Source organism: Passer domesticus, chromosome 11 (genome assembly GCF_036417665.1).
Source record: "Passer domesticus isolate bPasDom1 chromosome 11, bPasDom1.hap1, whole genome shotgun sequence".
NCBI lineage: Eukaryota > Metazoa > Chordata > Aves > Passeriformes > Passeridae > Passer > Passer domesticus.
This window is the reverse complement of record NC_087484.1, coordinates 33038637-33061742: the sequence shown is the minus strand read 5'-3', so window position 1 is coordinate 33061742 and position 23106 is coordinate 33038637. Positions and strand designations below refer to the sequence as shown.

Here is a 23106-nt window from a genome sequence, read left to right as displayed (position 1 = left end):
TGAGAAGTCAGGGTGTTGATAGTAGTCCAGCCAGATGGTGGCTGCTCCTCCTGGAGCGGCGATCTGCAGAAGGGTGTAGATCCTTTCTGAAAATGCGGCGAAGGAGCAGCTGGGCCTTGGTTCCTGATTCCTCTGGGAAATCCAGCGAAGAAGGCTGTCTGTGGTCTCAGAAACGCTTGTTTTATGGTGGCAGGGATGCTTGGCTCCTCCCTCTGGGTGGAGCATCTCCCAATGGGATGATGTAACTAATCTTACCAGCCACAGTGAGTAATTCAATAGCCCATTAGCAGGAGATTATCTTCCTGGCAGTGTCATTGTTCTTGAAAGAGATAAGAAAAACTGCCTAACCCCCAACAGATGGCAAAAATAGAATACATGCTTATTTTACAAGCCAGGACACCTGGGTCTAAAGCTTGCATCTCTCAGTTCCTGATGCTATTTGCTACCCTTCAGCCTTGACTGGCCCTGATGTGACTGACTGCTGGGCAAGTGGGGCTGGGGATGCTCAGCCTGGAGAGAGGAGACACTGGGCAGCCTCACTGCGGCTCTGCAGGACTGGAAGGCTCCCGCAGGAAAGAAGGGGACAGAGTGTTCAGCAGGGCCTGTGCTGACAGGACAAGGGGGGATGGCTTTCAACTGCAACAGGTTGATGGAAGCTGCATCTAAGGAAGCTGCTCTTTTCCACTGGGGGTGGTGGGGCACTGGCCCAGGCTGTGCAGAGAGGCTGTGCATGTCCCATCCTTGGCAACAGGGCTCTCAGCAGCATGCTCTGGGGGAAGACTGCTCAGCTGGGAACAAGATGTTGTTCTTCAGGCTCCCTTGCAAGCCCAACCGTTCAGGGACTCCATCATTCCATGGTCTCCACTGTCCACTTCAGATGGAGCCTGGGAACTGTGATGTCACAGCCCACGCTCCAGCTGGAACGTCCAGCGCCCAGCAAAGGGCACAACACAACCCTTGGCCGCTGTGTTGACACGCTCTGCACCTTGCTCCTGCCCTCGCCTTTCACTCTTCTTATCCCCCCGATACCCCGATCACCTCGATCATTCCTGACAGCTCCTGAGTGCCTGGATTTCATCATCCAGCCCTGCAGGATGCTCCCCTTTCTTCTGAGGAAGGTATGGTGCCATTCCATGGAGGTGGACACCCCCCACCTGCCCGGGTGGGCTGGAGCTCTGTGGGCATGGAGTGGGACAGGGACCCGCTCTGAGCTTTTGCTACCTACCTCTGCAGGCTGTCCCAGACAGAGAGGAGGAGATGGAGGTAGATACCAAGATTGATATGGAGGAGGAGATGGAAATAGATGGAGAAGACCCTGGAGAGGAAGAGATGGATGTGGATGAGGATGATGAAGAAGAGATGGACGTGGATGTGCATGAGGACGAAGAGATGGATGTGGATATGGAAGAGTCCATTGAGGACATGGATATTGATTAAGAAGGTGAGGAAGCGGCCATGATCTTGGCATGAAGAGCAATGCCAGCAGCAGGACAGGCAGAGTGGGTCTCCTGCTGCCAGGCTGGGGCTGGGCTGGGTGCTCCCTGCTCAGGGACATTGTAGCCAGGCCACTGGATTCTGGTGGCCATCCACAGCCCATCCTGTGCCTGCTTTGCTCCACACAAGCTCCATGCCAGACCCAGCCAGGCTCAGTTCTGGTAGCAGAGTCCTGCTGCTGGGTAAGCATGTGCCAGCCTGGGGGCACATGCAAGAGCCCTCTGTGCCTGACTGGAGTGACCATGCCATTTGCTTTTCTTCCAGGTGCGATGGACATCACCGACAGAGGCACCACCCTTTTGTATATATGTTTTACACTTTGTTGTTGTTTTTTAGAATATAGATTTTAGGGCTATTTTGGACTTCTGTAAATACATTTCACATAGTTTTGCTAGGTAGGTTTTTCTCTATATATGTTCTATCAATTGTTGTTGTTACAAACATTCTTAGAATGTAAATATCTTCTGTATTTTTGCTTCTGTTCTTCTGTAATAAACAAATTTTATTTTTCACATCTCAGTTCTCCTTGCATTTGCTTCAGGCACAGGCAGCATTTTGACAAGTTGTGCTTTCCACTTGCTCCAGGTTCCCAGGGCTGGAGGTCCCTGGCACAGCCTCCCCAGGAGTGGGGGTCCCTGTGCACAGAGGGGTCCCACTGACAGAGGTGAGCCTCTCCTTGCAGTTTCTCTGGACACACTTGGGAGCTGTAGGGGCAAAGCCCAGCGTGCCCTGGCCCATGAATCCCATGTTGGAGCAGGGCTGAGCCTGTGTGCTCCTGCAGAGCTTCAGCCATGGCTCTTCCCTGGGCAGCCCCAGGGCTAAGGAGGGGGAACTGGGCTGTGGGCACCCTGAGGGGCTGGAGCCAGCCTGGAGGGAGCCTCAGCCCCACATGGACCAAGATTTCCTTTGGAAACCCTCTCTGTCCCCAGACTCTGCTGAGCACAACAAGAATTGATCCTCCTAGTTCAAGGTGTGAAGTTCATTGGCACAAATTTGTCCCTTGGACTTTGTCCTGGTTTAGGGAAAATTTGGGAGATAACCCCCAAAGGGGCTTCTCTACAAAAGCAGATTCAATTGCCCCTCCACCCTCCAACCAGTTTGGGAGAAAATATCTCCTTGGAGAAAAAGTGGAAAGAAACCTGTTTATTAAACAATAGAAACCAAACAATATTAAACAACAAAACTTTTCACTGATCCAAAAAAACAAGCAAACTCAGAACAGCCACCTCCCTGGGTTGCAGCTCGGCTCACTCAGTCTTTGATCAGTCTCTCTGGTGCTGGAAATGCTGCTGCCCAGGCCCAGACAGGGGGGCTACAGGTGGAGCTGCTGGTGCTCTTCTGGGTGTTCAGTGCAGAGCAGGCTTGAACAGGTCCAAGAAAAAAGGAAAAAATCACAGTCCAGGGAACTTCTTTGCTTCAGCTAGGTAAAACTAACTAAAAGCAAGAAAATAGGGAAAAAGGAGCTCTGTCCGGCTGTCTGTCCATCCGCAGAATACACAGTCCAGGAGCAGGAATGTGGAGGAGTGAGAGCAGTCTGAAAACAAACTGTGCGCTTCTTCCCTCCCCTCTTCACTGTCTGGAAGAGAGTCTTAAAGGTGTAAAACATATTATTCAGTATAAACAGAACAAGACGATTGGGGATAAAAGCATCATATAGTCAACCCAGGACATTCCACCCCTTATCCCCATATCATCGGCTTACTACTAAAACTAATATATATTCTTACTCTACAAACACATATATTATACATCTAATATACAGCTATACACAGACAATGGTGGTAACATTCAGCAAACAGTGATATTTATACATTGTTCTCACCCAACAATCAGATCTCCCTGAGGTACACATCCTGTTCTTCCATCTTTTTGCATTATCCACCATGTGCAACCTGGTCCCTGAGCAAAAACAACTCCGCAAATGGGTTTGTCTGTACTCAAGGTAGGATTGATCCAAACTGTCTTCCCTAACAAACCCCTGACATGTACCACTGGGACTTTGTCTCCATCTACTCTATGCAAAGGCTCAGATTGGGCAGGGCCCACTCAGTTAGTAGAGCCTCGGGTATTAACTAACCAGGTGGCCTTTGCCAAATGCTGCTCCAAATTTTTGAAAGATCCCCCACCTAAGGCTTTTAAGGTGGTTTTTAGCAGCCCATTGTACCTTTCCACTTTTCCCGCAGCTGGTGCATGGTAGGGGTTATGGTACACCCACTCAATGCCATGTTCTCTGGCCCAGGTGCTGATAAGGCTGTTCTTGAAATGAGTCCTGTTGTCTGACTCAGTCCTCTCAGGGGTACCATGTCTCCACAGGACTTGCTTTTCCAGGCACAGGATGGTGTTCTGGGCAGTAGCATGAGGCACAGGGTAGGTCTCCAACCATCCTGTGGTGGCTTCTACCATTGTGAGCACGTAGCGCTTGCCTTGGTGTGTGTGGGGCAGTGTGATGTAGTCAATCTGCCAGGCCTCCCCATACTTGTACTTGGACCACCGCCCACCATACCATAGGGGCTTCATCCGCTTGGCCTGTTTGACGGCAGCACACGTCTCACAGTTGTGGATAACTTGAGAAATACTGTCCATGGTTAAATCCACTCCTCGGTCTCGTGCCCTCTTATAGGTGGCATCTCTACCCTGATGACCTGAGGCATCATGGGCCCATCGAGCTAGGAATAACTCTCCCTTATGCTCCCAATCTAGGTTTGTCTTGGACACCCCTATCTTTGCAGCCTGGTCTACCTGCTCATTGTTCTTGTGCTCCTCATTAGCTCTACTCTTGAGGACATGGGCATCTACATGGCGGACCTTCACAGGTAGCCTCCCTACCCTGGTAGCGATGTCTTTCCACTCTTCAACAGCCCAAACTGGTTTTCCTCTACGCTGCCAATTAGCCTCTTTCCACCTCTCCAGCCATCCCCACAGAGTGTTGGCTACCATCCATGAATCAGTATAGAGGTAGAGCTTTGGCCACCTCTCTCTTTCAGCAATGTCCAAGGCCAGTTGAACAGCTTTGAGTTCAGCAAGTTGGCTTGATCCATCTTCTCCTTCAGTGGCCTCTGCAACCTGTCGTGTGGGGCTCCATACGGCTGCTTTCCACTTCCGATTCATTCCTACCATGCGACAGGAACCATCAGTAAAAAGAGCATATTGTGTTTCTTCCGCTGGCAGTTGGTTATATGGAGGAGCTTCTTCAGCATGTGTCATTTCTTGTTCTTCTTTATCAGTGAGACTGAAGTTTTTACTTTCTGGCTAGTTTGTAATTATTTCTAGAATTTCAGGGCGATTCAGCTTTCTAATACGGGCACGCTGTGTTATGAGAGCAATCTACTTATTTTATGTAGCACTGGTGGCATGGTGGGTAGAGGGAACTTTTGCTTTGAACATCCACCCCAGTACTGGTAGTCGGGGTGCCAGGAGGAGTTGTGCTTCGGTGTTTATTACTTCTGAGGCAGTTTGGACTCTTTTATAGGTTGCTAAAATTTCTTTCTCTGTTGGAGTATAGTTGGCTTCAGACTTTCTGTAGTTTCGACTCTAAAATCCCAGTGGTCGGCTTCGAGTCTCTTCAGGCACTTTCTGCTACAAGTTCTAGGACAAACCATGGTTCCCGGCTGTAGAATAGAGCACATTTTTCACATCTGGTCTTGTTTTGACTGGGCTAAGGGTTACTGCATGAGCGATTTTTTGCTTAATTTGGACGAAGGCTTGTTGCTGTTCAGGGCTCTAGTGGAAAGTGTTCTTTTTATGGGTGACTAGATAGAGAGGGCTCACGATTTGACTATATTCAGGAATGTGCATTTTCTAAAAACCTATGGCACTTAGGAAAGCTTGTGTTTCCTTCTTGTTGGATGGTGGAGACATTGCTGTTATCTTGTTGATGACATCAGTGGGAATCTGACGCTGTTCGTCTTGCTACTTTACTCTTAGAAACTGGATTTCTTGAGCAGGTCTTTTGACTTTGCTCTTCTTGATGGTAAAGCCGGCTTTCAGGAGAATTTGGATAATTTTCTCTCTTTTCTCAAACACTTCTGCTGCTGTCTTCCCCTATATAATGATGTCATCAATATACTGCAGATGTTCTGGAGTTTTACCTTTTTCTAGTGTACTTTGGATCAGTCTATGGCAGATGGTAGGACTGTGCTTCTACTCCTGGGGCAGTCGGTTTCAAGTGTACTGCACACCTCTCTAGGTGAAGGCAAACTGAGGCTTGCATTCTGCTGTCAGCAGAATGGAGAAAAATGTATTGGCAATATTGATAGTGGCATACTACTTCGCTGCTTTGGACTCAAGCTCATACTGGAGCTCTAATATGTCTGGTACAGCAGCGCTCAGTGGTGGACTCACTTTATTTAATGCACGGTAGTTAACCGTCAGTCTCTATTCTCTTTTAGATTTATGCACAGGCTAGATGGGGCTGTTGAAGGGTGAGTGGGTTTTGTTGACTATTCTTTGGCTCTCTAGCTCTCGCATCATCTTATGGATGGGAATTACAGCATCTCGAGTGGTTTTATATTGTCGATGATGTACTGTGGAAGTGGCAATTGGTACTTGTTGTTCTTTTCTCTTTAGAAGCTTTATTGTAGATGGATTTTCAGACAGTCTAGGCAAGGTATTCAATTGCTGGACGCCCTCTGTTACTATAGTTGCTATCTTAAATGCTTACTTCAGTCCTTTTGGGTCTTTGAAATACCTACTTCACAGATAATCTATGCCCAGGATACATGGGGCTTTTGGGCCAGTCACAATAGGATGTTTCTTCTACTCATTCTCAGTCAAGCTCACATCAGCTTCTACTAAAGTGAAGTCTTGTGATCTCCCTGTCACACCAGCGATAGAAACGGATTCTGTCCCTACGTGTCTTGATGGAATTATGGTACACTGTGCACCAGTGTTGACTAAAGCTTTATACTTTTGTGGTTCTGATGTGCCAGGCCAACGAATCTATACTGTCCAGAAAACACGATTTTTTTTAGCTTCTACTTGGCTAGCGGCAGGGCTCCTCTAAGCTTGGTTATCTTTCTTTCTTTGGGCATATGTCTTAGAGGTTTTTTCAAGGGGATTAGACATGTCATTATTATTATCATACCTGGCAGTTTGGCTATGGGTAACTGGAGCTGCTTTCCTTGTGGTGGAACTTCTTCTCTGAGCTTTGTCTTCTTTTAATTCACGTACTTTTCGGGCCAGAGCAGCGGTGGATTTTTCATCTTATAGCTTCATGTTTTCTCTACAATTACGCAGAAAGAACCACAGCTCAGCTCGTGGGGTGTACTTTCTTTCTCCATCTGGGGAACGTCTGCATTGGGTACTAGAACCTCTGATCTGTACTGCTGAGATTTGGAGAAGGTTTTCTTTAATCTCTTTTCTAAGCTTCTTATGATTCTTTTTTATCTTATCTTCTAATCTCTGCAGACGTGTTTCCACCGCTGCGATTCTGGCATGTGTGGGGCTATGCACAGCATCTGCATAAGCTCGGAGTTTCTTTGCCATGTCAAGCACAGTCTCATCCGTGTTATCTCGCTTTATGATAGCTAGAGCAGATGCATATTCATGTGGTTCAAGTTGTACTAGTTTTCGCCACATCACAGATGTGCATGGTACTAAGTCTGGATTTTTAGTTGTTATGTCATCTGAGAATATAATTTCTCTTATTGTTATTTTTTTCAAGCGTTGAATCTTTTGTTCTATGGTTTTTTACTGTGTTTGCTGCATGTAGAGATCATCGGCACACAGGTATCTTTGCGCTACACTGTTTAAGACCCGTACCCAGAGGCTGTGAGGGTTAGCCCCCCTCATCATGCTTTGGTCAATGACAGGATCATGTGACAGGGATCTCAAATGCTTCGCTTCTGTGTTATTCAGAATTGTAGCTTCGCTTGCAGCATTTTAAAGACAGACTAACCAGCTAATTATGGATTTATCAGATCGTCGGGTGTAATCCTTCCTTAGGCCACGCAGGTCTTTTAGGGAGAAGGACTTAATATTGGCTTCTGATTTTGTGTTAGTTGCTTTGACTCCTGATTTTATGTTAGGAAATGTTGAGGGTCTTTCTTTTGCATCATCATCATTATCATCTATTGGTCGATCGGTCTTGTCTGTGCACTTCTTACTTTTAGTGCTAGTAGCAACAGCTATTGGTTGAGGCTTATTGTTTGGTTTAACCACTGGCTTAGGTTCACTATGTGGTTTAGCTGCTGGTTTTGAGCTTGGGGTGTTGGTTGCAACTTGAGCGATTGGGATAGCTCTTGATGTATCTCCCTGCCCCCGTTCCTCGGTCTGCTGCCCTAGAGTATCTAGCAGTGTACGATAAGCATATGCTAGGGCCCAGCTCACTGCAATGATCCTTTTCTCCTTAGGGCTATCATTGAGATACTTCTCTTTCAGATATTTCCCCACTTCAGCTGGGTTCTGAATTTGTTCATGGGGAAAGTCCCAGACTATAGGGTCAGAGAATTCTTTCAGGATTTGGCTCATATTTTCCCATTCTCCACCCCACTCAGGATTCTCCACACGTGGGTCTACTTCTGGGTCAGGGGTCTCATCAGCTCTTCTAGACATCTCAGCCCTCATTCTAGAGAAGCTGCAGACCATATAGAGGAAGCCTACTAGATTAAATGCCAGAAAGATGGTCTCTTTAATATTCAGGGGAAACTGAACATTCTCTACAAGTGACATAACAGATTCAAAGGAGAAGAAGGAAAGGAAAGGCTGGAAAGCCTCATTCCCTGCTCCTCCTCTAACCAGCTGGGTGCAATTACTAATAAATTCCCAAAACATACTGCTAGAACTGGGATGCAGGGTAAGACGAAGAAACCATAAACCATACATATCGTAAACAGACGCCAGTATTTTTGTAAACGCCTTATAAATCACTATCACCAAGGCTAACACAATAGCTAATCTAATCCATGCTCCTTTACCGCAAAAACTACGTGATAGGGACAATAATCCTAGTGACCAGAAAGGTATTGAAACCTCAAAAAGGTCTAGAGACCAGAGCCACATAAAGGCCTCCCCAAGAGACATTACAAATTCAAATAACATGGCTACTGGGTACTTTAACCTACTACACACCAAGCACAACAAACCTACAATCAATAAAGGGTTTTTTTCCACTTTCTCAAGCCACGCGTTGGGCGCCACTAGCTGTATTTGTCTTGGTTTAGGGCAAGTTTGGGAGATAACTCCCAAAGGGGCTTCTCTACAAAAGCAGATCCAATTGCCCCTCCACCCTCCAACCGGTTCAGGAGAAAATATTTCTTTGGAGAAAAGTGGAAAGAAACCTGTTTATTAAACAATAGAAACCAAACAATATTAAACAATAAAACTTCTCACTGATCCAAGGAAAGCAAACTCAGAACAGTCCTCTCTCCTGGTTGCAGCTTGGCTCACTCAGTCTCTGATCAGTCTCTGGTGCTGGAAACGCCGCGGCCTAGGCCTGGCCAGGGGCTACAGGTGGAGCTGCCGGTGCTCTTCTGGGTGTTCAGTGCAGAGCAGGCTTGAACAGGTCCAAGAAAAAAGGAAAAAAATCACAATCTGGAGAACTTCTTTACCTCAGCCAGCTAAAACTAACTAAAAAAAAGAAAAAGGGAAAAAAGGAGCTTTGTCCGGCTGTCTGTCCATCCGCAGACAACACAGTCCAGGAGCAGGAATGTGGAGGAGTGAGAGCAGTCTGAAAACAAACTGTGCGCTTCTTCCCTCCCGTCCTCACTGTCTGGAAGAGAGTCTTAAAGGTTTAAAACATATTATTCAGCGTAAACAGAACAAGACGATTGGGGATAAAAGCATCATATAGTCAACCCAGGACAACACTCTTCATGGCAATGCACAGCGTTTGGAGTTCCACACAAAGACCCATCTCTGGCCTCATTCATCAGCACTTGAAGCAAGTGTGCTCCGGCCTCTGGGAGTGCAGCTCGCTCACACGGGCTCACTGTGGACACGCCGCAATCACACAGTCATTGAGTGCACCAGAGAACCTGGCCTCTAATAAAAGGCATGAATGCCACAGCCCACCCAACCCAATGCCTTGCATGTCTCTACTTTTTCCTTCTTCTCTCATCTCTCATGTCACTTTCCCCATTGCCTCTCTCTGGCAGCTTGGCTTCTCTCTCTCCTGGCTGCAGCTTCAGCCACATGTGTGACCCTGCAGGAACATCCTGACCTACAGGGAAGTGGGAGAGGACTCTTTGTCAGCAACTGAAGTGACAGAACAAGGGGGAATGGGATGAAACTGCAAGAGCTGGAATCCATTCCATGATGGCAAGAAGTTCTTTCCTGTCAGGGTGCTTGTCCCTGACACAGGGACCAGCGCAGAGAGGCTGTGCATACCCCATGCCCACCAACATCCAAGGCCAGCTTGGACAGGGGCCGCAGCAACCTGCTGTGCTGGGAGGCTGCTCAGCTTGGAACCAGATGATCTTTAGGGTCCCTTCCTAGCCAAACCATTCAAGGATTTCATCATTCCACCATGCCCACCTCCCAGTGTGGAGCAGCCCTGAAACTTCTGTGACATCACAGCCCCCACAGCGTTCCAGGTGGAACGTCCAGCACCTGGAAACCACCACAGCAGACACTCTGCCTGCTGCCAGCGCTCAGTTGGCGCTCGCTCTGCGCTCTGCCCGTCAGCACTCAGCTGTTGCTGCTGCTGTCTGGCCTTTTCCTGCTGCCTGCTCTGGAGCACCAACCCCAGCAGGATGAGCACTGCTGCGCCAGTGGAGGTACTGTGCCATTCCAGGGAGGGGGCAGCCTGCTTGAGCAGGCTGCAGCCATGTAGGAATGGATGGTGTGGGACAGGAACCCCACTGTGAGATTGTGCTGTCTCTTGCAGACTAACAGAGACACTGTGGAGGAGATGCAAGTGGACATGGTGCTGGATGAGGAAGAAAGGATGCAGGTGGATGTGGAAGACCAGGTTGAGGAGATGGAAGTTGATGAGGAGGATGACATCGAGCAGATGGAAGTGGATGAGAAGGATGAGGAGGAGCCCATGGTCCTTGGATGAAGATGGAGCCCCACAAGTAAGACAGGCAGATGCTCCCCATGCCCTGCCCACAGACACAGTGGCTGCCCTGGCGCCAGGCTGGGGCTGGGCTGGATGGCCCCGCTCAGGGACACGCTGCCCGCAGGGGGCCTGGATTGTGCTGCCACAAGCACCAGCCCTGGCCTGCCCTGCACTTGCCTGGGGCCACACCAGCCCTGCCAGTCCTGTCCCAGCTCCTGTGGCCCAGCTCCCAGCCCAGCTGGGCCCAGGGCTGGCAGCTGACTCCAGCTTTGCTTCTTTCTTCCTTCCAGGACTGCTGGAGATGACGGCCGTACCTATTACGCCTCTGTATATATGTTTGAAAAGTTAGAAGATTTTTGTAAATATGTTCTTAGGTTAGTAGTTCTCTGTAAATATGTTTTGAAGATTGTTAGTCCATGGGATCCCACGGAAATATGTGCTGTAGATTGTTGTTGTTGTTGTTGTTATAAGGATTTTTGTAATGGAAGGTGTTCTGTAAATCCTCGTGTTTGCCGATGTTCAGCAAATAAATAATGATTCTTTATAAAACTTCACTTCTCTTTCTCATTCCTTTGGGCACTGTCAGAACCCCGGACGTCTCGCTGACCATCCTAAATGATTCCAGCCCCAGCCCGGGGGCTTTAAATCCCTGGCAGGGGGTTCAGAGACCCTGGCATGTAGCCAAAGACCCCTGGGCCTTTGAATTTAACCCATAAAGCATGTTACCACCTTTATGTCAAGAATTAAAAGTCACAACAATTTAGATAGTCTAGTAATAGTAATCACAAAGTGAACGGAAAACATTTAGAGCACTGTAGACAGAGGTTTTGAACCTTGTACGAAAGAGTTTGGTATTATCTACATAGATAGAAAAATTTGGGTGTACCCAGTCCTTCCTCTTTCTTCTCGCTAGCATCCATATGAAAGACGATATTACCATTCACATATTGGTTTCAAGTAGAAAGTCACTATCTAACTTAAGTAATAGCTATTAAAACATTCTTGTAAACATAGTATAGTCAGGTTTTAATATAAAAGATAACACCAACCCAAGAGGCAAAAAGAGTACCTTAAGCTGACCTGCTGAACAAACCTCAGCAGGCCAGCAAAAAAATGTTTTAGACAAAATATAAAAATCAACCTTAAGAGAGTGAAGCACATACTTCTCAACTCTTCCTTCGACAGCTAAGTTAGAGAAAAAGAGACTTCTAACGTACCTCGAAATCCCCTCAACCAAAGAAAACCCAAGAGGCACAGGCAGCGTTTGCACAGTTGGGATTTCCACTTGTTCCGGGATCCCGGGGCTGGAGCTCCCTGGGGCTGCTGCCACGGCCACCCCGCGGCTGGGGCTCCCTGTGCACAGGGGGTCCCACTGACACCACTGCTGCCGCTGGCCACTGCTGCTGCTCCTGGGCTGGGGCACAGCCGCGTCCCCAAGAGCTGAGCTCTCACCAGCACAGAGGGGGCTCTCACTGCACTGGCCCCTGCAGCCATGCCACCAAAGCAAGGCAGGAAACTTTCAGCCACCCTTCCTGCTGCAGCCACAGCCACTCCTGGCTCCAGAGCCGCCATCAGCCCACAGGGATGCAAAATCCACCTGCCCGCTCTCAAGGCCTTGACAGCCTTGGCAACTGTGGCACCTGCATCTGGGCTGCTGCAGGGGCTGATGTTTAAGGCTTGCAGCCTCCAAAGGCTCCGGGCTCTGCTTCCCACCCTGCTCTGCACTGCCCTGGCTCCGCATTGCTCAAGAGACAAAAGCCAAGCCAGGGGATCCTCACCCTGCCCAAACTGCTAAATTGACTGCAGTCCTTAGGACCTTCTCCACTTTCAGAGAACCTATTCGTTTGATCACTGATTCGGCACATGTCTATGGCCTAGTGCAGCGGGCTGAAAATTCCATTTTCAAAGACATTTCTAACCCCAACTAGAGCATTTGTTTTCAGCATTCATTTCTCTTTTGTCCCACAGACAACATCCACACTATATCATGCACACAAGGCCTCATACCACCCTTCCTGGGTTCATAGTAGGCAATGCTACAGCAGATGCCCCAGCAAGGGTTGTCCAAACTTCCCCACGGAATGTTTTTGAACAGGCTAGGATCCGCCACCACTTCCACCATCAAAACATTCCTGCACCGCTCAGCATCTTTAAAATTACCCAAGATCCATGGCAAACACCTGCCCAAATTGTCAGCAACGTGCCTTTGCTTCTGTCAGAGCTGCACTCAATCCAAGAGGACTAAAGACTCTCCAGATCGGGCAATCACACATCACACACCAAGCCCCTTTTGGGAGACTAAAATACATCCCCGTCTCAATCCACACCGACAACGCTGCGGTTTTCGCCTTTGCCCATGCTGGTGAGAAAGCAAAAGCTGCTATAAAACGTTCCTTTTTAGCCTTTTCCACCTTCCCTGTTCCACAGGAAATTAAAACTGATCATGGTCCTGCTTATACCTCCCACTAATTCCAACCGTTTTCTGACCAGTGGGCTACAAAACATGTCACAGCCATACCACACTCTGCCACAGGACAGTCCATAGTCCAGAGGGCCCACTCTTCCATCCAAAGGATCCTTGATCAACAGAGACAGGGAGTCCACATAGTATCTCCCATTGGAGGCCAAGGCCCTTGATGTGCTCAACTTTTTGAACAACTCCCCCAGTCATCAGGCATTTTATATTTAATTGGCAGCCCAATAAAAAGAAAAGCCACCTGTGTTGATCAAAGACCCTGAATCCAAACAAATTATGGGCCCTTTCCCATTCATTACTTGGGAGGGAGGATATGCTTGTGTCTCTACAGCAGCAGGCCCAAGACGCATCCCAGCAAAAAACATAAAACTCTTCTGCCAATGGCCAGGCAAACACCACAGCCACCATCAGAAAAACAGAACAAAAGCCTAAGAGAGACAGCAGCAGCCTGGAAAAGAAGAAGAAGAAGGACAGAAGAAGATCTCCTAAGCAGTGTGGACCGCACAGACCAACACCAAGAGAGCTCAGACACCACTAACTGCGATATACCGCTTAACAATTGGAAAAACTGTATTCTAGCCTTGATATTTGATTCTTCTAATAAGCTGACTTCAAACCCTTGCCTTACAGAAGAGAAAGTTTAGTGGGACCAGAATTTAAGTTTCACATTGCAATCTCCCTATCTCTTTACTTTCAGGCCACCCAAGCCTCCACCCACTAGTAAATTAGCTAAAGTCAAAGGATGCTGTCCTTTCTTGCCACTGCAGCAGGAAGCTGGATGCTCCTAACTATGCCGCATGCCTTCGCATGGGTGGTTCCACAGCCAAGCCACAATTTCTTGCCCATGGCCACGCATGTCAACCTCTTCTCACATAGGGACTCAGTATACCAGAGCGGCCAGCTGCTCACAGATCAAATCAATAAGATCCAGACAAAAGGCAACAACGACTGGCTCACTGGACTGTTGAAAGACTGGGGCATGAAAGGCTGGCTTTCATCTTTACGTCCAACAATATGAAGTCTAATAAGTCTAAGTGCCGTGTTCTGCATTTTGGCCACAAAAATCCCCTACAGCGTTACAGGCTGGGGACGGTGTGGCTGGATAGTGTTCAGGCAGAAAGGGACCTGGGGGTGCTGGTTGACAGCCGATTGGATATGAGCCAGCAATGTGCCTTGGTGGCCAAGAAGGCCAACGGCATCCTGGCCTGCATTAGGTCTTGTGTGAGCAGCAGGAGCAGGGAGGTCATTCTCCCCCTGTACTCGGCACTGGTGAGGCCACATCTTGAGTACTGTGTCCAGTTCTGGGCCCCTCAATTTAGGAAGGATATTGAGATACTTGAGCGTGTCCAGAGGAGAGCAACGAGGCTGGTGAGGGGCTTGGAAAACAAGCCCTACGAGGAACATTTGAGGGAGCTGGGGTTGTTTAGCCTGGAGAAGAGGAGGCTTAGAGGTGACCTTATTGCTCTCTACAACTTCCTGAAGGGAGGTTGTAGACAGGTGGGGGTCGGTCTCTTCCACCGGGCAGCAACTGACAGAACAAGGGGACACAGTCTCAAGCTACGTCAGGGAAGGTATAGGTTAGATATTAGGAAAAAAATTTTCACTGAAAGAATAATAAAGCACTGGAATTGTCTTCCCAGGGAGGTGGTGGAATCACCATCACTGGATGTGTTTAAAAAAAGACTGGACATGCCACTTGGTGCTATAGTCTAGTTGAGATGTTAGGGCATAGGTTGGACTTGATGATCTTAGGGGTCTCTTCCAAACTCATGTTTCTGTGATTCTGTGATTTAGTCAAGACTGTTTTGTGGGCTTTGTTTCTTGTATTCATTGTCTTGGTTATTCTATCCAGTTTTGCTCAACGCTTGCAAAAGTCCATGGCAGAAGCCTTCATTCTTGAAAACAAAAAGGGGGCACTTGTGGAGGCCCAGGGGCCTCTCATTGCAACTGTAATACCTTAGGGCAAAGGGGACCAAGGTGAAACAGAGAAACCCCTCTGAATGCAAGGCTCTCACCCATGGCCACTTGCAGCCTCTTGCAATCCGCAGGTTTTGTTGCTATCACCCACTTCAACTGCCATTTTTTCCTTATATCTACTCTCCAGAGAATGTTCTCCTCTCTCTTCTCCCCTGCTGGTCCTGGCTTCACCCCTTCGCCCCCCCGAATGAAACCCTCAGACCCCAGCCTCATTTTCTCTCTGGCCCTGGACTCTCTTCATGGCAATGCACAGCGTTTGGAGTTCCACACAAAGACCCATCTCTGGCCTCATTCATCAGCACTTGAAGCAAGTGTGCTCCGGCCTCTGGGAGTGCAGCTCGCTCACACGGGCTCACTGTGGACACGCCGCAATCACACAGTCATTGAGTGCACCAGAGAACCTGGCCTCTAATAAAAGGCATGAATGCCACAGCCCACCCAACCCAATGCCTTGCATGTCTCTACTTTTTCCTTCTCCTCTCATCTCTCATGTCACTTTCCCCATTTCCTCTCTCTGCCAGCTTGGCTTCTCTCTCTCCTGGCTGCAGCTTCAGCCACATGTGTGACACTGCAGGAACAGCCTGACCCACAGGGAAGTGGGAGAGGACTCTTTGTCAGCAACTGAAGTGACAGAACAAGGGGGAATGGGATGAAACTGCAAGAGCTGGAATCCATTCCATGATGGCAAGAAGTTCTTTCCTGTCAGGGTGCTTGTCCCTGACACAGGGACCAGCGCAGAGAGGCTGTGCATACCCCATGCCCACCAACATCCAAGGCCAGCTTGGACAGGGGCCGCAGCAACCTGCTGTGCTGGGAGGCTGCTCAGCTTGGAACCAGATGATCCTTAGGGTCCCTTCCAGGCCAAACCATTCAAGGATTTCATCATTCCACCATGCCCATCTCCCAGTGTGGAGCGGCCCTGAAACTTCTGTGACATCACAGCTCCCACAGCGTTCCAGGTGGAACGTCCAGCACCTGGAAACCACCACAGCAGACACTCTGCCTGCTGCCAGCGCTCAGTTGGCGCTCGCTCTGCGCTCTGCCCGTCAGCACTCAGCTGTTGCTGCTGCTGCCTGGCCTTTTCCTGCTGCCTGCTCTGGAGCACCAACCCCAGCAGGATGAGCACTGCTGCGCCAGTGGAGGTACTGTGCCATTCCAGGGAGGGGGCAGCCTGCTTGAGCAGGCTGCAGCCATGTGGGAATGGATGGTGTGGGACAGGAACCCCACTGTGAGATTGTGCTGTCTCTTGCAGACTAACAGAGACACTGTGGTGGCGATGGAAGTGGACATGGTGCTGAATGAGGAAGAGATGATGGAGGTGGACGTGGAAGACCAGGTTGAGGAGATGGAAGTTGATGAGGAGGATGACATCGAGGCGATGGAAGTGGATGAGAAGGATGAGGAGGAGCCCATGGTCCTTGGATGAAGATGGAGCCCCACAAGTAAGACAGGCAGATGCTCCCCATGCCCTGCCCACAGACACAGTGGCTGCCCTGGCGCCAGGCTGGGGCTGGGCTGGATGGCCCCGCTCAGGGACACGCTGCCCGCAGGGGGCCTGGATTGTGCTGCCACAAGCACCAGCCCTGGCCTGCCCTGCACTTGCCTGGGGCCACACCAGCCCTGCCAGCCCTGTCCCAGCTCCTGGGGCCCAGCTGGGCCCAGTGCTGGCAGCTGACTCCAGCTTTGCTTCTTTCTTCCTTCCAGGACTGATGCAGATGATGGCTGTAGATATTACGGCGGTGTAGATATGTTTGAAAAGTTAGGATATTTTTGTAAATATGTTCTTAGGTTAGTAGTTCTTTGTAAATATGTTTTGAAGATTGTTACTCCATAGGATCCCATGGAAATATGTGCAGTAGATTGTTGTTGTTGTTGTTATGAGGATTGTTGTAATGAAATGTGTTCTGTAAATCCTCGTGTTTGCCGATGTTCAGCAAATAAATAATGATTCTTTATAAAACTTCACTTCTCTTTCTCATTCCTTTGGGCACTGTCAGAAGCCCGGACCTCCCCCTGACCATCCTAAATGATTCCAGCCCCAGCCAGGGGGCTTTAAATCCCTGGCAGGGGGTTCAGAGACCCTGGCATGTAGCCAAAGACCCCTGGGCCTTTGAATTTAACCCATAAAGCATGTTACCACCTTTATGTCAAGAATTAAAAGTCACAACAATTTAGATAGTCTAGTAATAGTAATCACAAAGTGAACGGAAAACATTTAGAGCACTGTACACAGAGGTTTTGAACCTTGTACGAAAGAGTTTGGTATTATCTACATAGATAGAAAAATTTGGGTGTACCCAGTCCTTCCTCTTTCTTCTCGCTAGCATCCATATGAAAGACGATATTACCATTCACATATTGGTTTCAAGTAGAAAGTCACTATCTAACTTAAGTAATAGCTATTAAAACATTCTTGTAAACATAGTATAGTCAGGTTTTAATATAAAAGATAACACCAACCCAAGAGGCAAAAAGAGTACCTTAAGCTGACCTGCTGAACAAACCTCAGCAGGCCAGCAAAAAAATGTTTTAGACAAAATATAAAAATCAACCTTAAGAGAGTGAAGCACATACTTCTCAACTCTTCCTTCGACAGCTAAGTTAGAGAAAAAGAGACTTCTAACGTACCTCGAAATCCCCTCAACCAAAGAAAACCCAAGAGGCACAGGCAGCGTTTGCACAGTTGGGATTTCCACTTGTTCCGGGATCCCGGGGCTGGAGCTCCCTGGGGCTGCTGCCACGGCCACCCCGCGGCTGGGGGTCCCTGTGCACAGGGGGTCCCACTGACACCACTGCTGCCGCTGGCCACTGCTGCTGCTCCTGGGCTGGGGCACAGCCGCGTCCCCAAGAGCTGAGCTCTCACCAGCACAGAGGGGGCTCTCACTGCACTGGCCCCTGCAGCCATGCCACCAAAGCAAGGCAGGAAACTTTCAGCCACCCTTCCTGCTGCAGCCACAGCCACTCCTGGCTCCAGAGCCGCCATCAGCCCACAGGGATGCAAAATCCACCTGCCCGCTCTCAAGGCCTTGACAGCCTTGGCAACTGTGGCACCTGCATCTGGGCTGCTGCAGGGGCTGATGTTTAAGGCTTGCAGCCTCCAAAGGCTCCGGGCTCTGCTTCCCACCCTGCTCTGCACTGCCCTGGGCCCGCATTGCTCAAGAGACAAAAGCCAAGCCAGGGCATCCTCACCCTGCCCAAATTGCTGAATTGACTGCAGTCCTTAGGACCTTCTCCACTTTCAAAGAACCTCTTCCTTTGATCACTGATTCGGCACATGTCTATGACCTAGTGCAGCGGGCCGAAAATTCCATTTTCAAAGACATTTCTAACCCCAACTAGAGCATTTGCTTTCCCCTTTCATTTCTCTTCTGTCCCACAGACAACACCCACACTATATCATGCACACAAGGTCTCATACCACCCTTCCTGCATTTATAGTAGGCAATGCTAGAGCAGATGCCTCAGCAATGCTTCTCCAAACCTCCCTACGGAATCTTTCTGACCAGGCTAGGATCCGCCACCACTTCTACCATCAAAACATTCCTGCACCGCTCAGCATCTTTAAAATTACCCAAGATCAGGCAAGATTCATGGCAGCCACCTGCCCAAATTGTCAGCAACGTGCCTTTGCTTCTGTCAGAGCTGCACTCAATCCAAGAGGACTAAAGACTCTCCAGATCGGGCAATCACACATCACACACCAAGCCCCTTTTGGGAGACTAAAATACATCCCCGTCTCAATCCACACCGACAACGCTGCGGTTTTCGCCTTTGCCCATGCTGGTGAGAAAGCAAAAGCTGCTATAAAACGTTCCTTTTTAGCCTTTTCCACCTCCCCTGTTCCACAGGAAATTAAAACTGATCATGGTCCTGCTTATACCTCCCACTAATTCCAACCGTTTTCTGACCAGTGGGCTACAAAACATGTCACAGCCATACCACACTCTGCCACAGGACAGTCCATAGTCCAGAGGGCCCACTCTTCCATCCAAAGGACCCTTGATCAACAGAGACAGGGAGTCCACATATTATCTCCCATTGAGAGCCTGGCCAAGGCCCTTGATGTGCTCAACTTTTTCAACAACTCCCCCAGTCATCAGGCATTTTATATTTAATTGGCAGCCCAATAAAAAGAAAAGCCACCTGTGTTGATCAAAGACCCTGAATCCAAACAAATTATGGGCCCTTTCCCATTCATTACTTGGGAGGGAGGATATGCTTGTGTCTCTACAGCAGCAGGCCCAAGACGCATCCCAGCAAAAAACATAAAACTCTTCTGCCAATGGCCAGGCAAACACCACAGCCACCATCAGAAAAACAGAACAAAAGCCTAAGAGAGACAGCAGCAGCCTGCAAAAGAAGAAGAAGGACAGAAGAAGATCTCCTAAGCAGTGTGGACCACACACACCAACACCAAGAGAGCTCAGACACCACTAACTGCGATATCCCGCTTAACAATTGGAAAAACTGTATTCTAGCCTTGATATTTGATTCTTCTAATAAGCTGACTTCAAACCCTTGCCTTACAGAAGAGAAAGTTTAGTGGGACTAGAATTTCAGTTTCACATTGCAATCTCCCTATCTCTTTACTTTCAGGCCACCCAAGCCTCCACCCACTAGTAAATTAGCTAAAGTCAAAGGATGCTGTCCTTTCTTGCCACTGCAGCAGGAAGCTGGATGCTCCTAACTATGCCGCATGCCTTCGCATGGGTGGTTCCACAGCCAAGCCACAATTTCTTGCCCATGGCCACGCATGTCAACCTCTTCTCACATAGGGACTCAGTATACCAGAGCGGCCAGCTGCTCACAGATCAAATCAATAAGATCCAGACAAAAGGCAACAACGACTGGCTCACTGGACTGTTGAAAGACTGGGGCATGAAAGGCTGGCTTTCATCTTTACGTCCAACAATATGAAGTCTAATAAGTCTAAGTGCCGTGTTCTGCATTTTGGCCACAAAAATCCCCTACAGCGTTACAGGCTGGGGACGGTGTGGCTGGATAGTGTTCAGGCAGAAAGGGACCTGGGGGTGCTGGTTGACAGCCGATTGGATATGAGCCAGCAATGTGCCTTGGTGGCCAAGAAGGCCAACGGCATCCTGGCCTGCATTAGGACTTGTGTGAGCAGCAGGAGCAGGGAGGTCATTCTCCCCCTGTACTCGGCACTGGTGAGGCCACATCTTGAGTACTGTGTCCAGTTCTGGGCCCCTCAATTTAGGAAGGATATTGAGATACTTGAGCGTGTCCAGAGGAGAGCAACGAGGCTGGTGAGGGGCTTGGAAAACAAGCCCTACGAGGAACATTTGAGGGAGCTGGGGTTGTTTAGCCTGGAGAAGAGGAGGCTTAGAGGTGACCTTATTGCTCTCTACAACTTCCTGAAGGGAGGTTGTAGACAGGTGGGGGTCGGTCTCTTCCACCGGGCAGCAACTGACAGAACAAGGGGACACAGTCTCAAGCTACGTCAGGGAAGGTATAGGTTAGATATTAGGAAAAAAATTTTCACTGAAAGAATAATAAAGCACTGGAACTGTCTTCCCAGGGAGGTGGTGGAATCACCATCACTGGATGTGTTTAAAAAAAGACTGGACATGCCACTTGGTGCTATAGTCTAGTTGAGATGTTAGGGCATAGGTTGGACTTGATGATCTTAGGGGTCTCTTCCAAACTCATGATTCTGTGATTCTGTGATTTAGTCAAGACTGTTTTGTGGGCTTTGTTTCTTGTATTCATTGTCTTGGTTATTCTATCCAGTTTTGCTCAACGCTTGCAAAAGTCCATGGCAGAAGCCTTCATTCTTGAAAACAAAAAGGGGGCACTTGTGGAGGCCCAGGGGCCTCTCATTGCAACTGTAATACCTTAGGGCAAAGGGGACCAAGGTGAAACAGAGAAACCCCTCTGAATGCAAGGCTCTCACCCATGGCCACTTGCAGCCTCTTGCAATCCGCAGGTTTTGTTGCTATCACCCACTTCAACTGCCATTTTTTCCTTAGATCTACTCTCCAGACAATGTTCTCCTCTCTCTTCTCCCCTGCTGGTCCTGGCTTCACCCCTTCGCCCCCCCGAATGAAACCCTCAGACCCCAGCCTCATTTTCTCTCTGGCCCTGGACCCTCTTCATGGCAATGCACAGCGTTTGGAGTTCCACACAAAGACCCATCTCTGGCCTCATTCATCAGCACTTGAAGCAAGTGTGCTCCGGCCTCTGGGAGTGCAGCTCGCTCACACGGGCTCACTGTGGACACGCCGCAATCACACAGTCATTGAGTGCACCAGAGAACCTGGCCTCTAATAAAAGGCATGAATGCCACAGCCCACCCAACCCAATGCCTTGCATGTCTCTACTTTTTCCTTCTCCTCTCATCTCTCATGTCACTTTCCCCATTTCCTCTCTCTGCCAGCTTGGCTTCTCTCTCTCCTGGCTGCAGCTTCAGCCACATGTGTGACACTGCAGGAACAGCCTGACCCACAGGGAAGTGGGAGAGGACTCTTTGTCAGCAACTGAAGTCACAGAACAAGGGGGAATGGGATGAAACTGCAAGAGCTGGAATCCATTCCATGATGGCAAGAAGTTCTTTCCTGTCAGGGTGCTTGTCCCTGACACAGGGACCAGCGCAGAGAGGCTGTGCATACCCCATGCCCACCAACATCCAAGGCCAGCTTGGACAGGGGCCGCAGCAACCTGCTGTGCTGGGAGGCTGCTCAGCTTGGAACCAGATGATCCTTAGGGTCCCTTCCAGGCCAAACCATTCAAGGATTTCATCATTCCACCATGCCCATCTCCCAGTGTGGAGCGGCCCTGAAACTTCTGTGACATCACAGCTCCCACAGCGTTCCAGGTGGAACGTCCAGCACCTGGAAACCACCACAGCAGACACTCTGCCTGCTGCCAGCGCTCAGTTGGCGCTCGCTCTGCGCTCTGCCCGTCAGCACTCAGCTGTTGCTGCTGCTGCCTGGCCTTTTCCTGCTGCCTGCTCTGGAGCACCAACCCCAGCAGGATGAGCACTGCTGCGCCAGTGGAGGTACTGTGCCATTCCAGGGAGGAGGCAGCCTGCTTGAGCAGGCTGCAGCCATGTGGGAATGGATGGTGTGGGACAGGAACCCCACTGTGAGATTGTGCTGTCTCTTGCAGACTAACAGAGACACTGTGGTGGCGATGGAAGTGGACATGGTGCTGAATGAGGAAGAGATGATGGAGGTGGACGTGGAAGACCAGGTTGAGGAGATGGAAGTTGATGAGGAGGATGACATCGAGGCGATGGAAGTGGATGAGAAGGATGAGGAGGAGCCCATGGTCCTTGGATGAAGATGGAGCCCCACAAGTAAGACAGGCAGATGCTCCCCATGCCCTGCCCACAGACACAGTGGCTGCCCTGGCGCCAGGCTGGGGCTGGGCTGGATGGCCCCGCTCAGGGACACGCTGCCCGCAGGGGGCCTGGATTGTGCTGCCACAAGCACCAGCCCTGGCCTGCCCTGCACTTGCCTGGGGCCACACCAGCCCTGCCAGCCCTGTCCCAGCTCCTGGGGCCCAGCTGGGCCCAGTGCTGGCAGCTGACTCCAGCTTTGCTTCTTTCTTCCTTCCAGGACTGATGCAGATGATGGCTGTAGATATTACGGCGGTGTAGATATGTTTGAAAAGTTAGGATATTTTTGTAAATATGTTCTTAGGTTAGTAGTTCTTTGTAAATATGTTTTGAAGATTGTTACTCCATAGGATCCCATGGAAATATGTGCAGTAGATTGTTGTTGTTGTTGTTATGAGGATTGTTGTAATGAAATGTGTTCTGTAAATCCTCGTGTTTGCCGATGTTCAGCAAATAAATAATGATTCTTTATAAAACTTCACTTCTCTTTCTCATTCCTTTGGGCACTGTCAGAAGCCCGGACCTCCCCCTGACCATCCTAAATGATTCCAGCCCCAGCCAGGGGGCTTTAAATCCCTGGCAGGGGGTTCAGAGACCCTGGCATGTAGCCAAAGACCCCTGGGCCTTTGAATTTAACCCATAAAGCATGTTACCACCTTTATGTCAAGAATTAAAAGTCACAACAATTTAGATAGTCTAGTAATAGTAATCACAAAGTGAACGGAAAACATTTAGAGCACTGTACACAGAGGTTTTGAACCTTGTACGAAAGAGTTTGGTATTATCTACATAGATAGAAAA

General features: G+C 49.2%; 2 protein-coding genes and 2 long non-coding RNA genes across 7 annotated transcripts; 3 read left to right on the top strand and 1 right to left on the bottom strand.

The window, feature by feature from the left end:
• The first annotated feature begins 961 nt into the window (after nt 1-961).
• Nucleotides 962-2008, top strand: LOC135278653 (ribosomal RNA processing protein 1 homolog). The gene is made up of 3 exons (XM_064385271.1): nt 962-1118; nt 1234-1441; nt 1759-2008. Exons 1-2 carry the CDS (start codon nt 1095-1097, stop codon nt 1435-1437), a joined length of 228 nt encoding a protein of 75 aa, XP_064241341.1. The 5' UTR covers nt 962-1094; the 3' UTR covers nt 1438-1441; nt 1759-2008.
• Nucleotides 2009-2406: 398 nt separating this feature from the next.
• Nucleotides 2407-9457, bottom strand: LOC135278342 (uncharacterized). Of its 4 annotated transcripts, none has more exons than XM_064384901.1 (2): nt 3659-9455; nt 2407-3082 (listed from the first exon to the last, which is right to left on the bottom strand). In XM_064384901.1, the coding sequence occupies exons 1-2, from the start codon at nt 4696-4698 to the stop codon at nt 3064-3066; spliced, it is 1059 nt and encodes a 352-aa protein (XP_064240971.1). In that variant the 5' UTR covers nt 4699-9455; the 3' UTR covers nt 2407-3063. The 4 variants fall into 4 exon arrangements, with proteins under 4 accessions (XP_064240971.1, XP_064240968.1, XP_064240970.1 ...); XM_064384898.1 differs by lacking the exon at nt 2407-3082 and having other exon boundaries at nt 3089-5708; nt 6578-9457; XM_064384900.1 differs by lacking the exon at nt 2407-3082 and having other exon boundaries at nt 3089-5705; nt 6578-9457.
• A 639-nt stretch (nt 9458-10096) lies between these two features.
• On the top strand, nt 10097-11010 carry LOC135278977 (uncharacterized). The gene is made up of 3 exons (XR_010346347.1): nt 10097-10208; nt 10319-10508; nt 10783-11010. It is a non-coding gene; the product is annotated as an uncharacterized LOC135278977 (long non-coding RNA).
• A 10839-nt stretch (nt 11011-21849) lies between these two features.
• LOC135278885 (uncharacterized) lies at nt 21850-22750 on the top strand. Its single transcript, XR_010346263.1, has 3 exons — nt 21850-21963; nt 22074-22263; nt 22526-22750. It is a non-coding gene; the product is annotated as an uncharacterized LOC135278885 (long non-coding RNA).
• Nucleotides 22751-23106: the final 356 nt, after the last annotated feature.

Excerpts from the sequence above, each read along its gene's own strand:
- LOC135278653 (XM_064385271.1), top strand. The coding sequence starts at position 1,095 with ATGCTCCCCTTTCTTCTGAGGAAG. Across the intron at positions 1,119-1,233 it reads TCCCCTTTCTTCTGAGGAAG|GCTGTCCCAGACAGAGAGGA; the intron begins GTATGGTGCCAT and ends CTACCTCTGCAG.
- LOC135278342 (XM_064384898.1), bottom strand. The coding sequence starts at position 4,698 with ATGACACATGCTGAAGAAGCTCCTCCATATAACCAACTGCCAGCGGAA.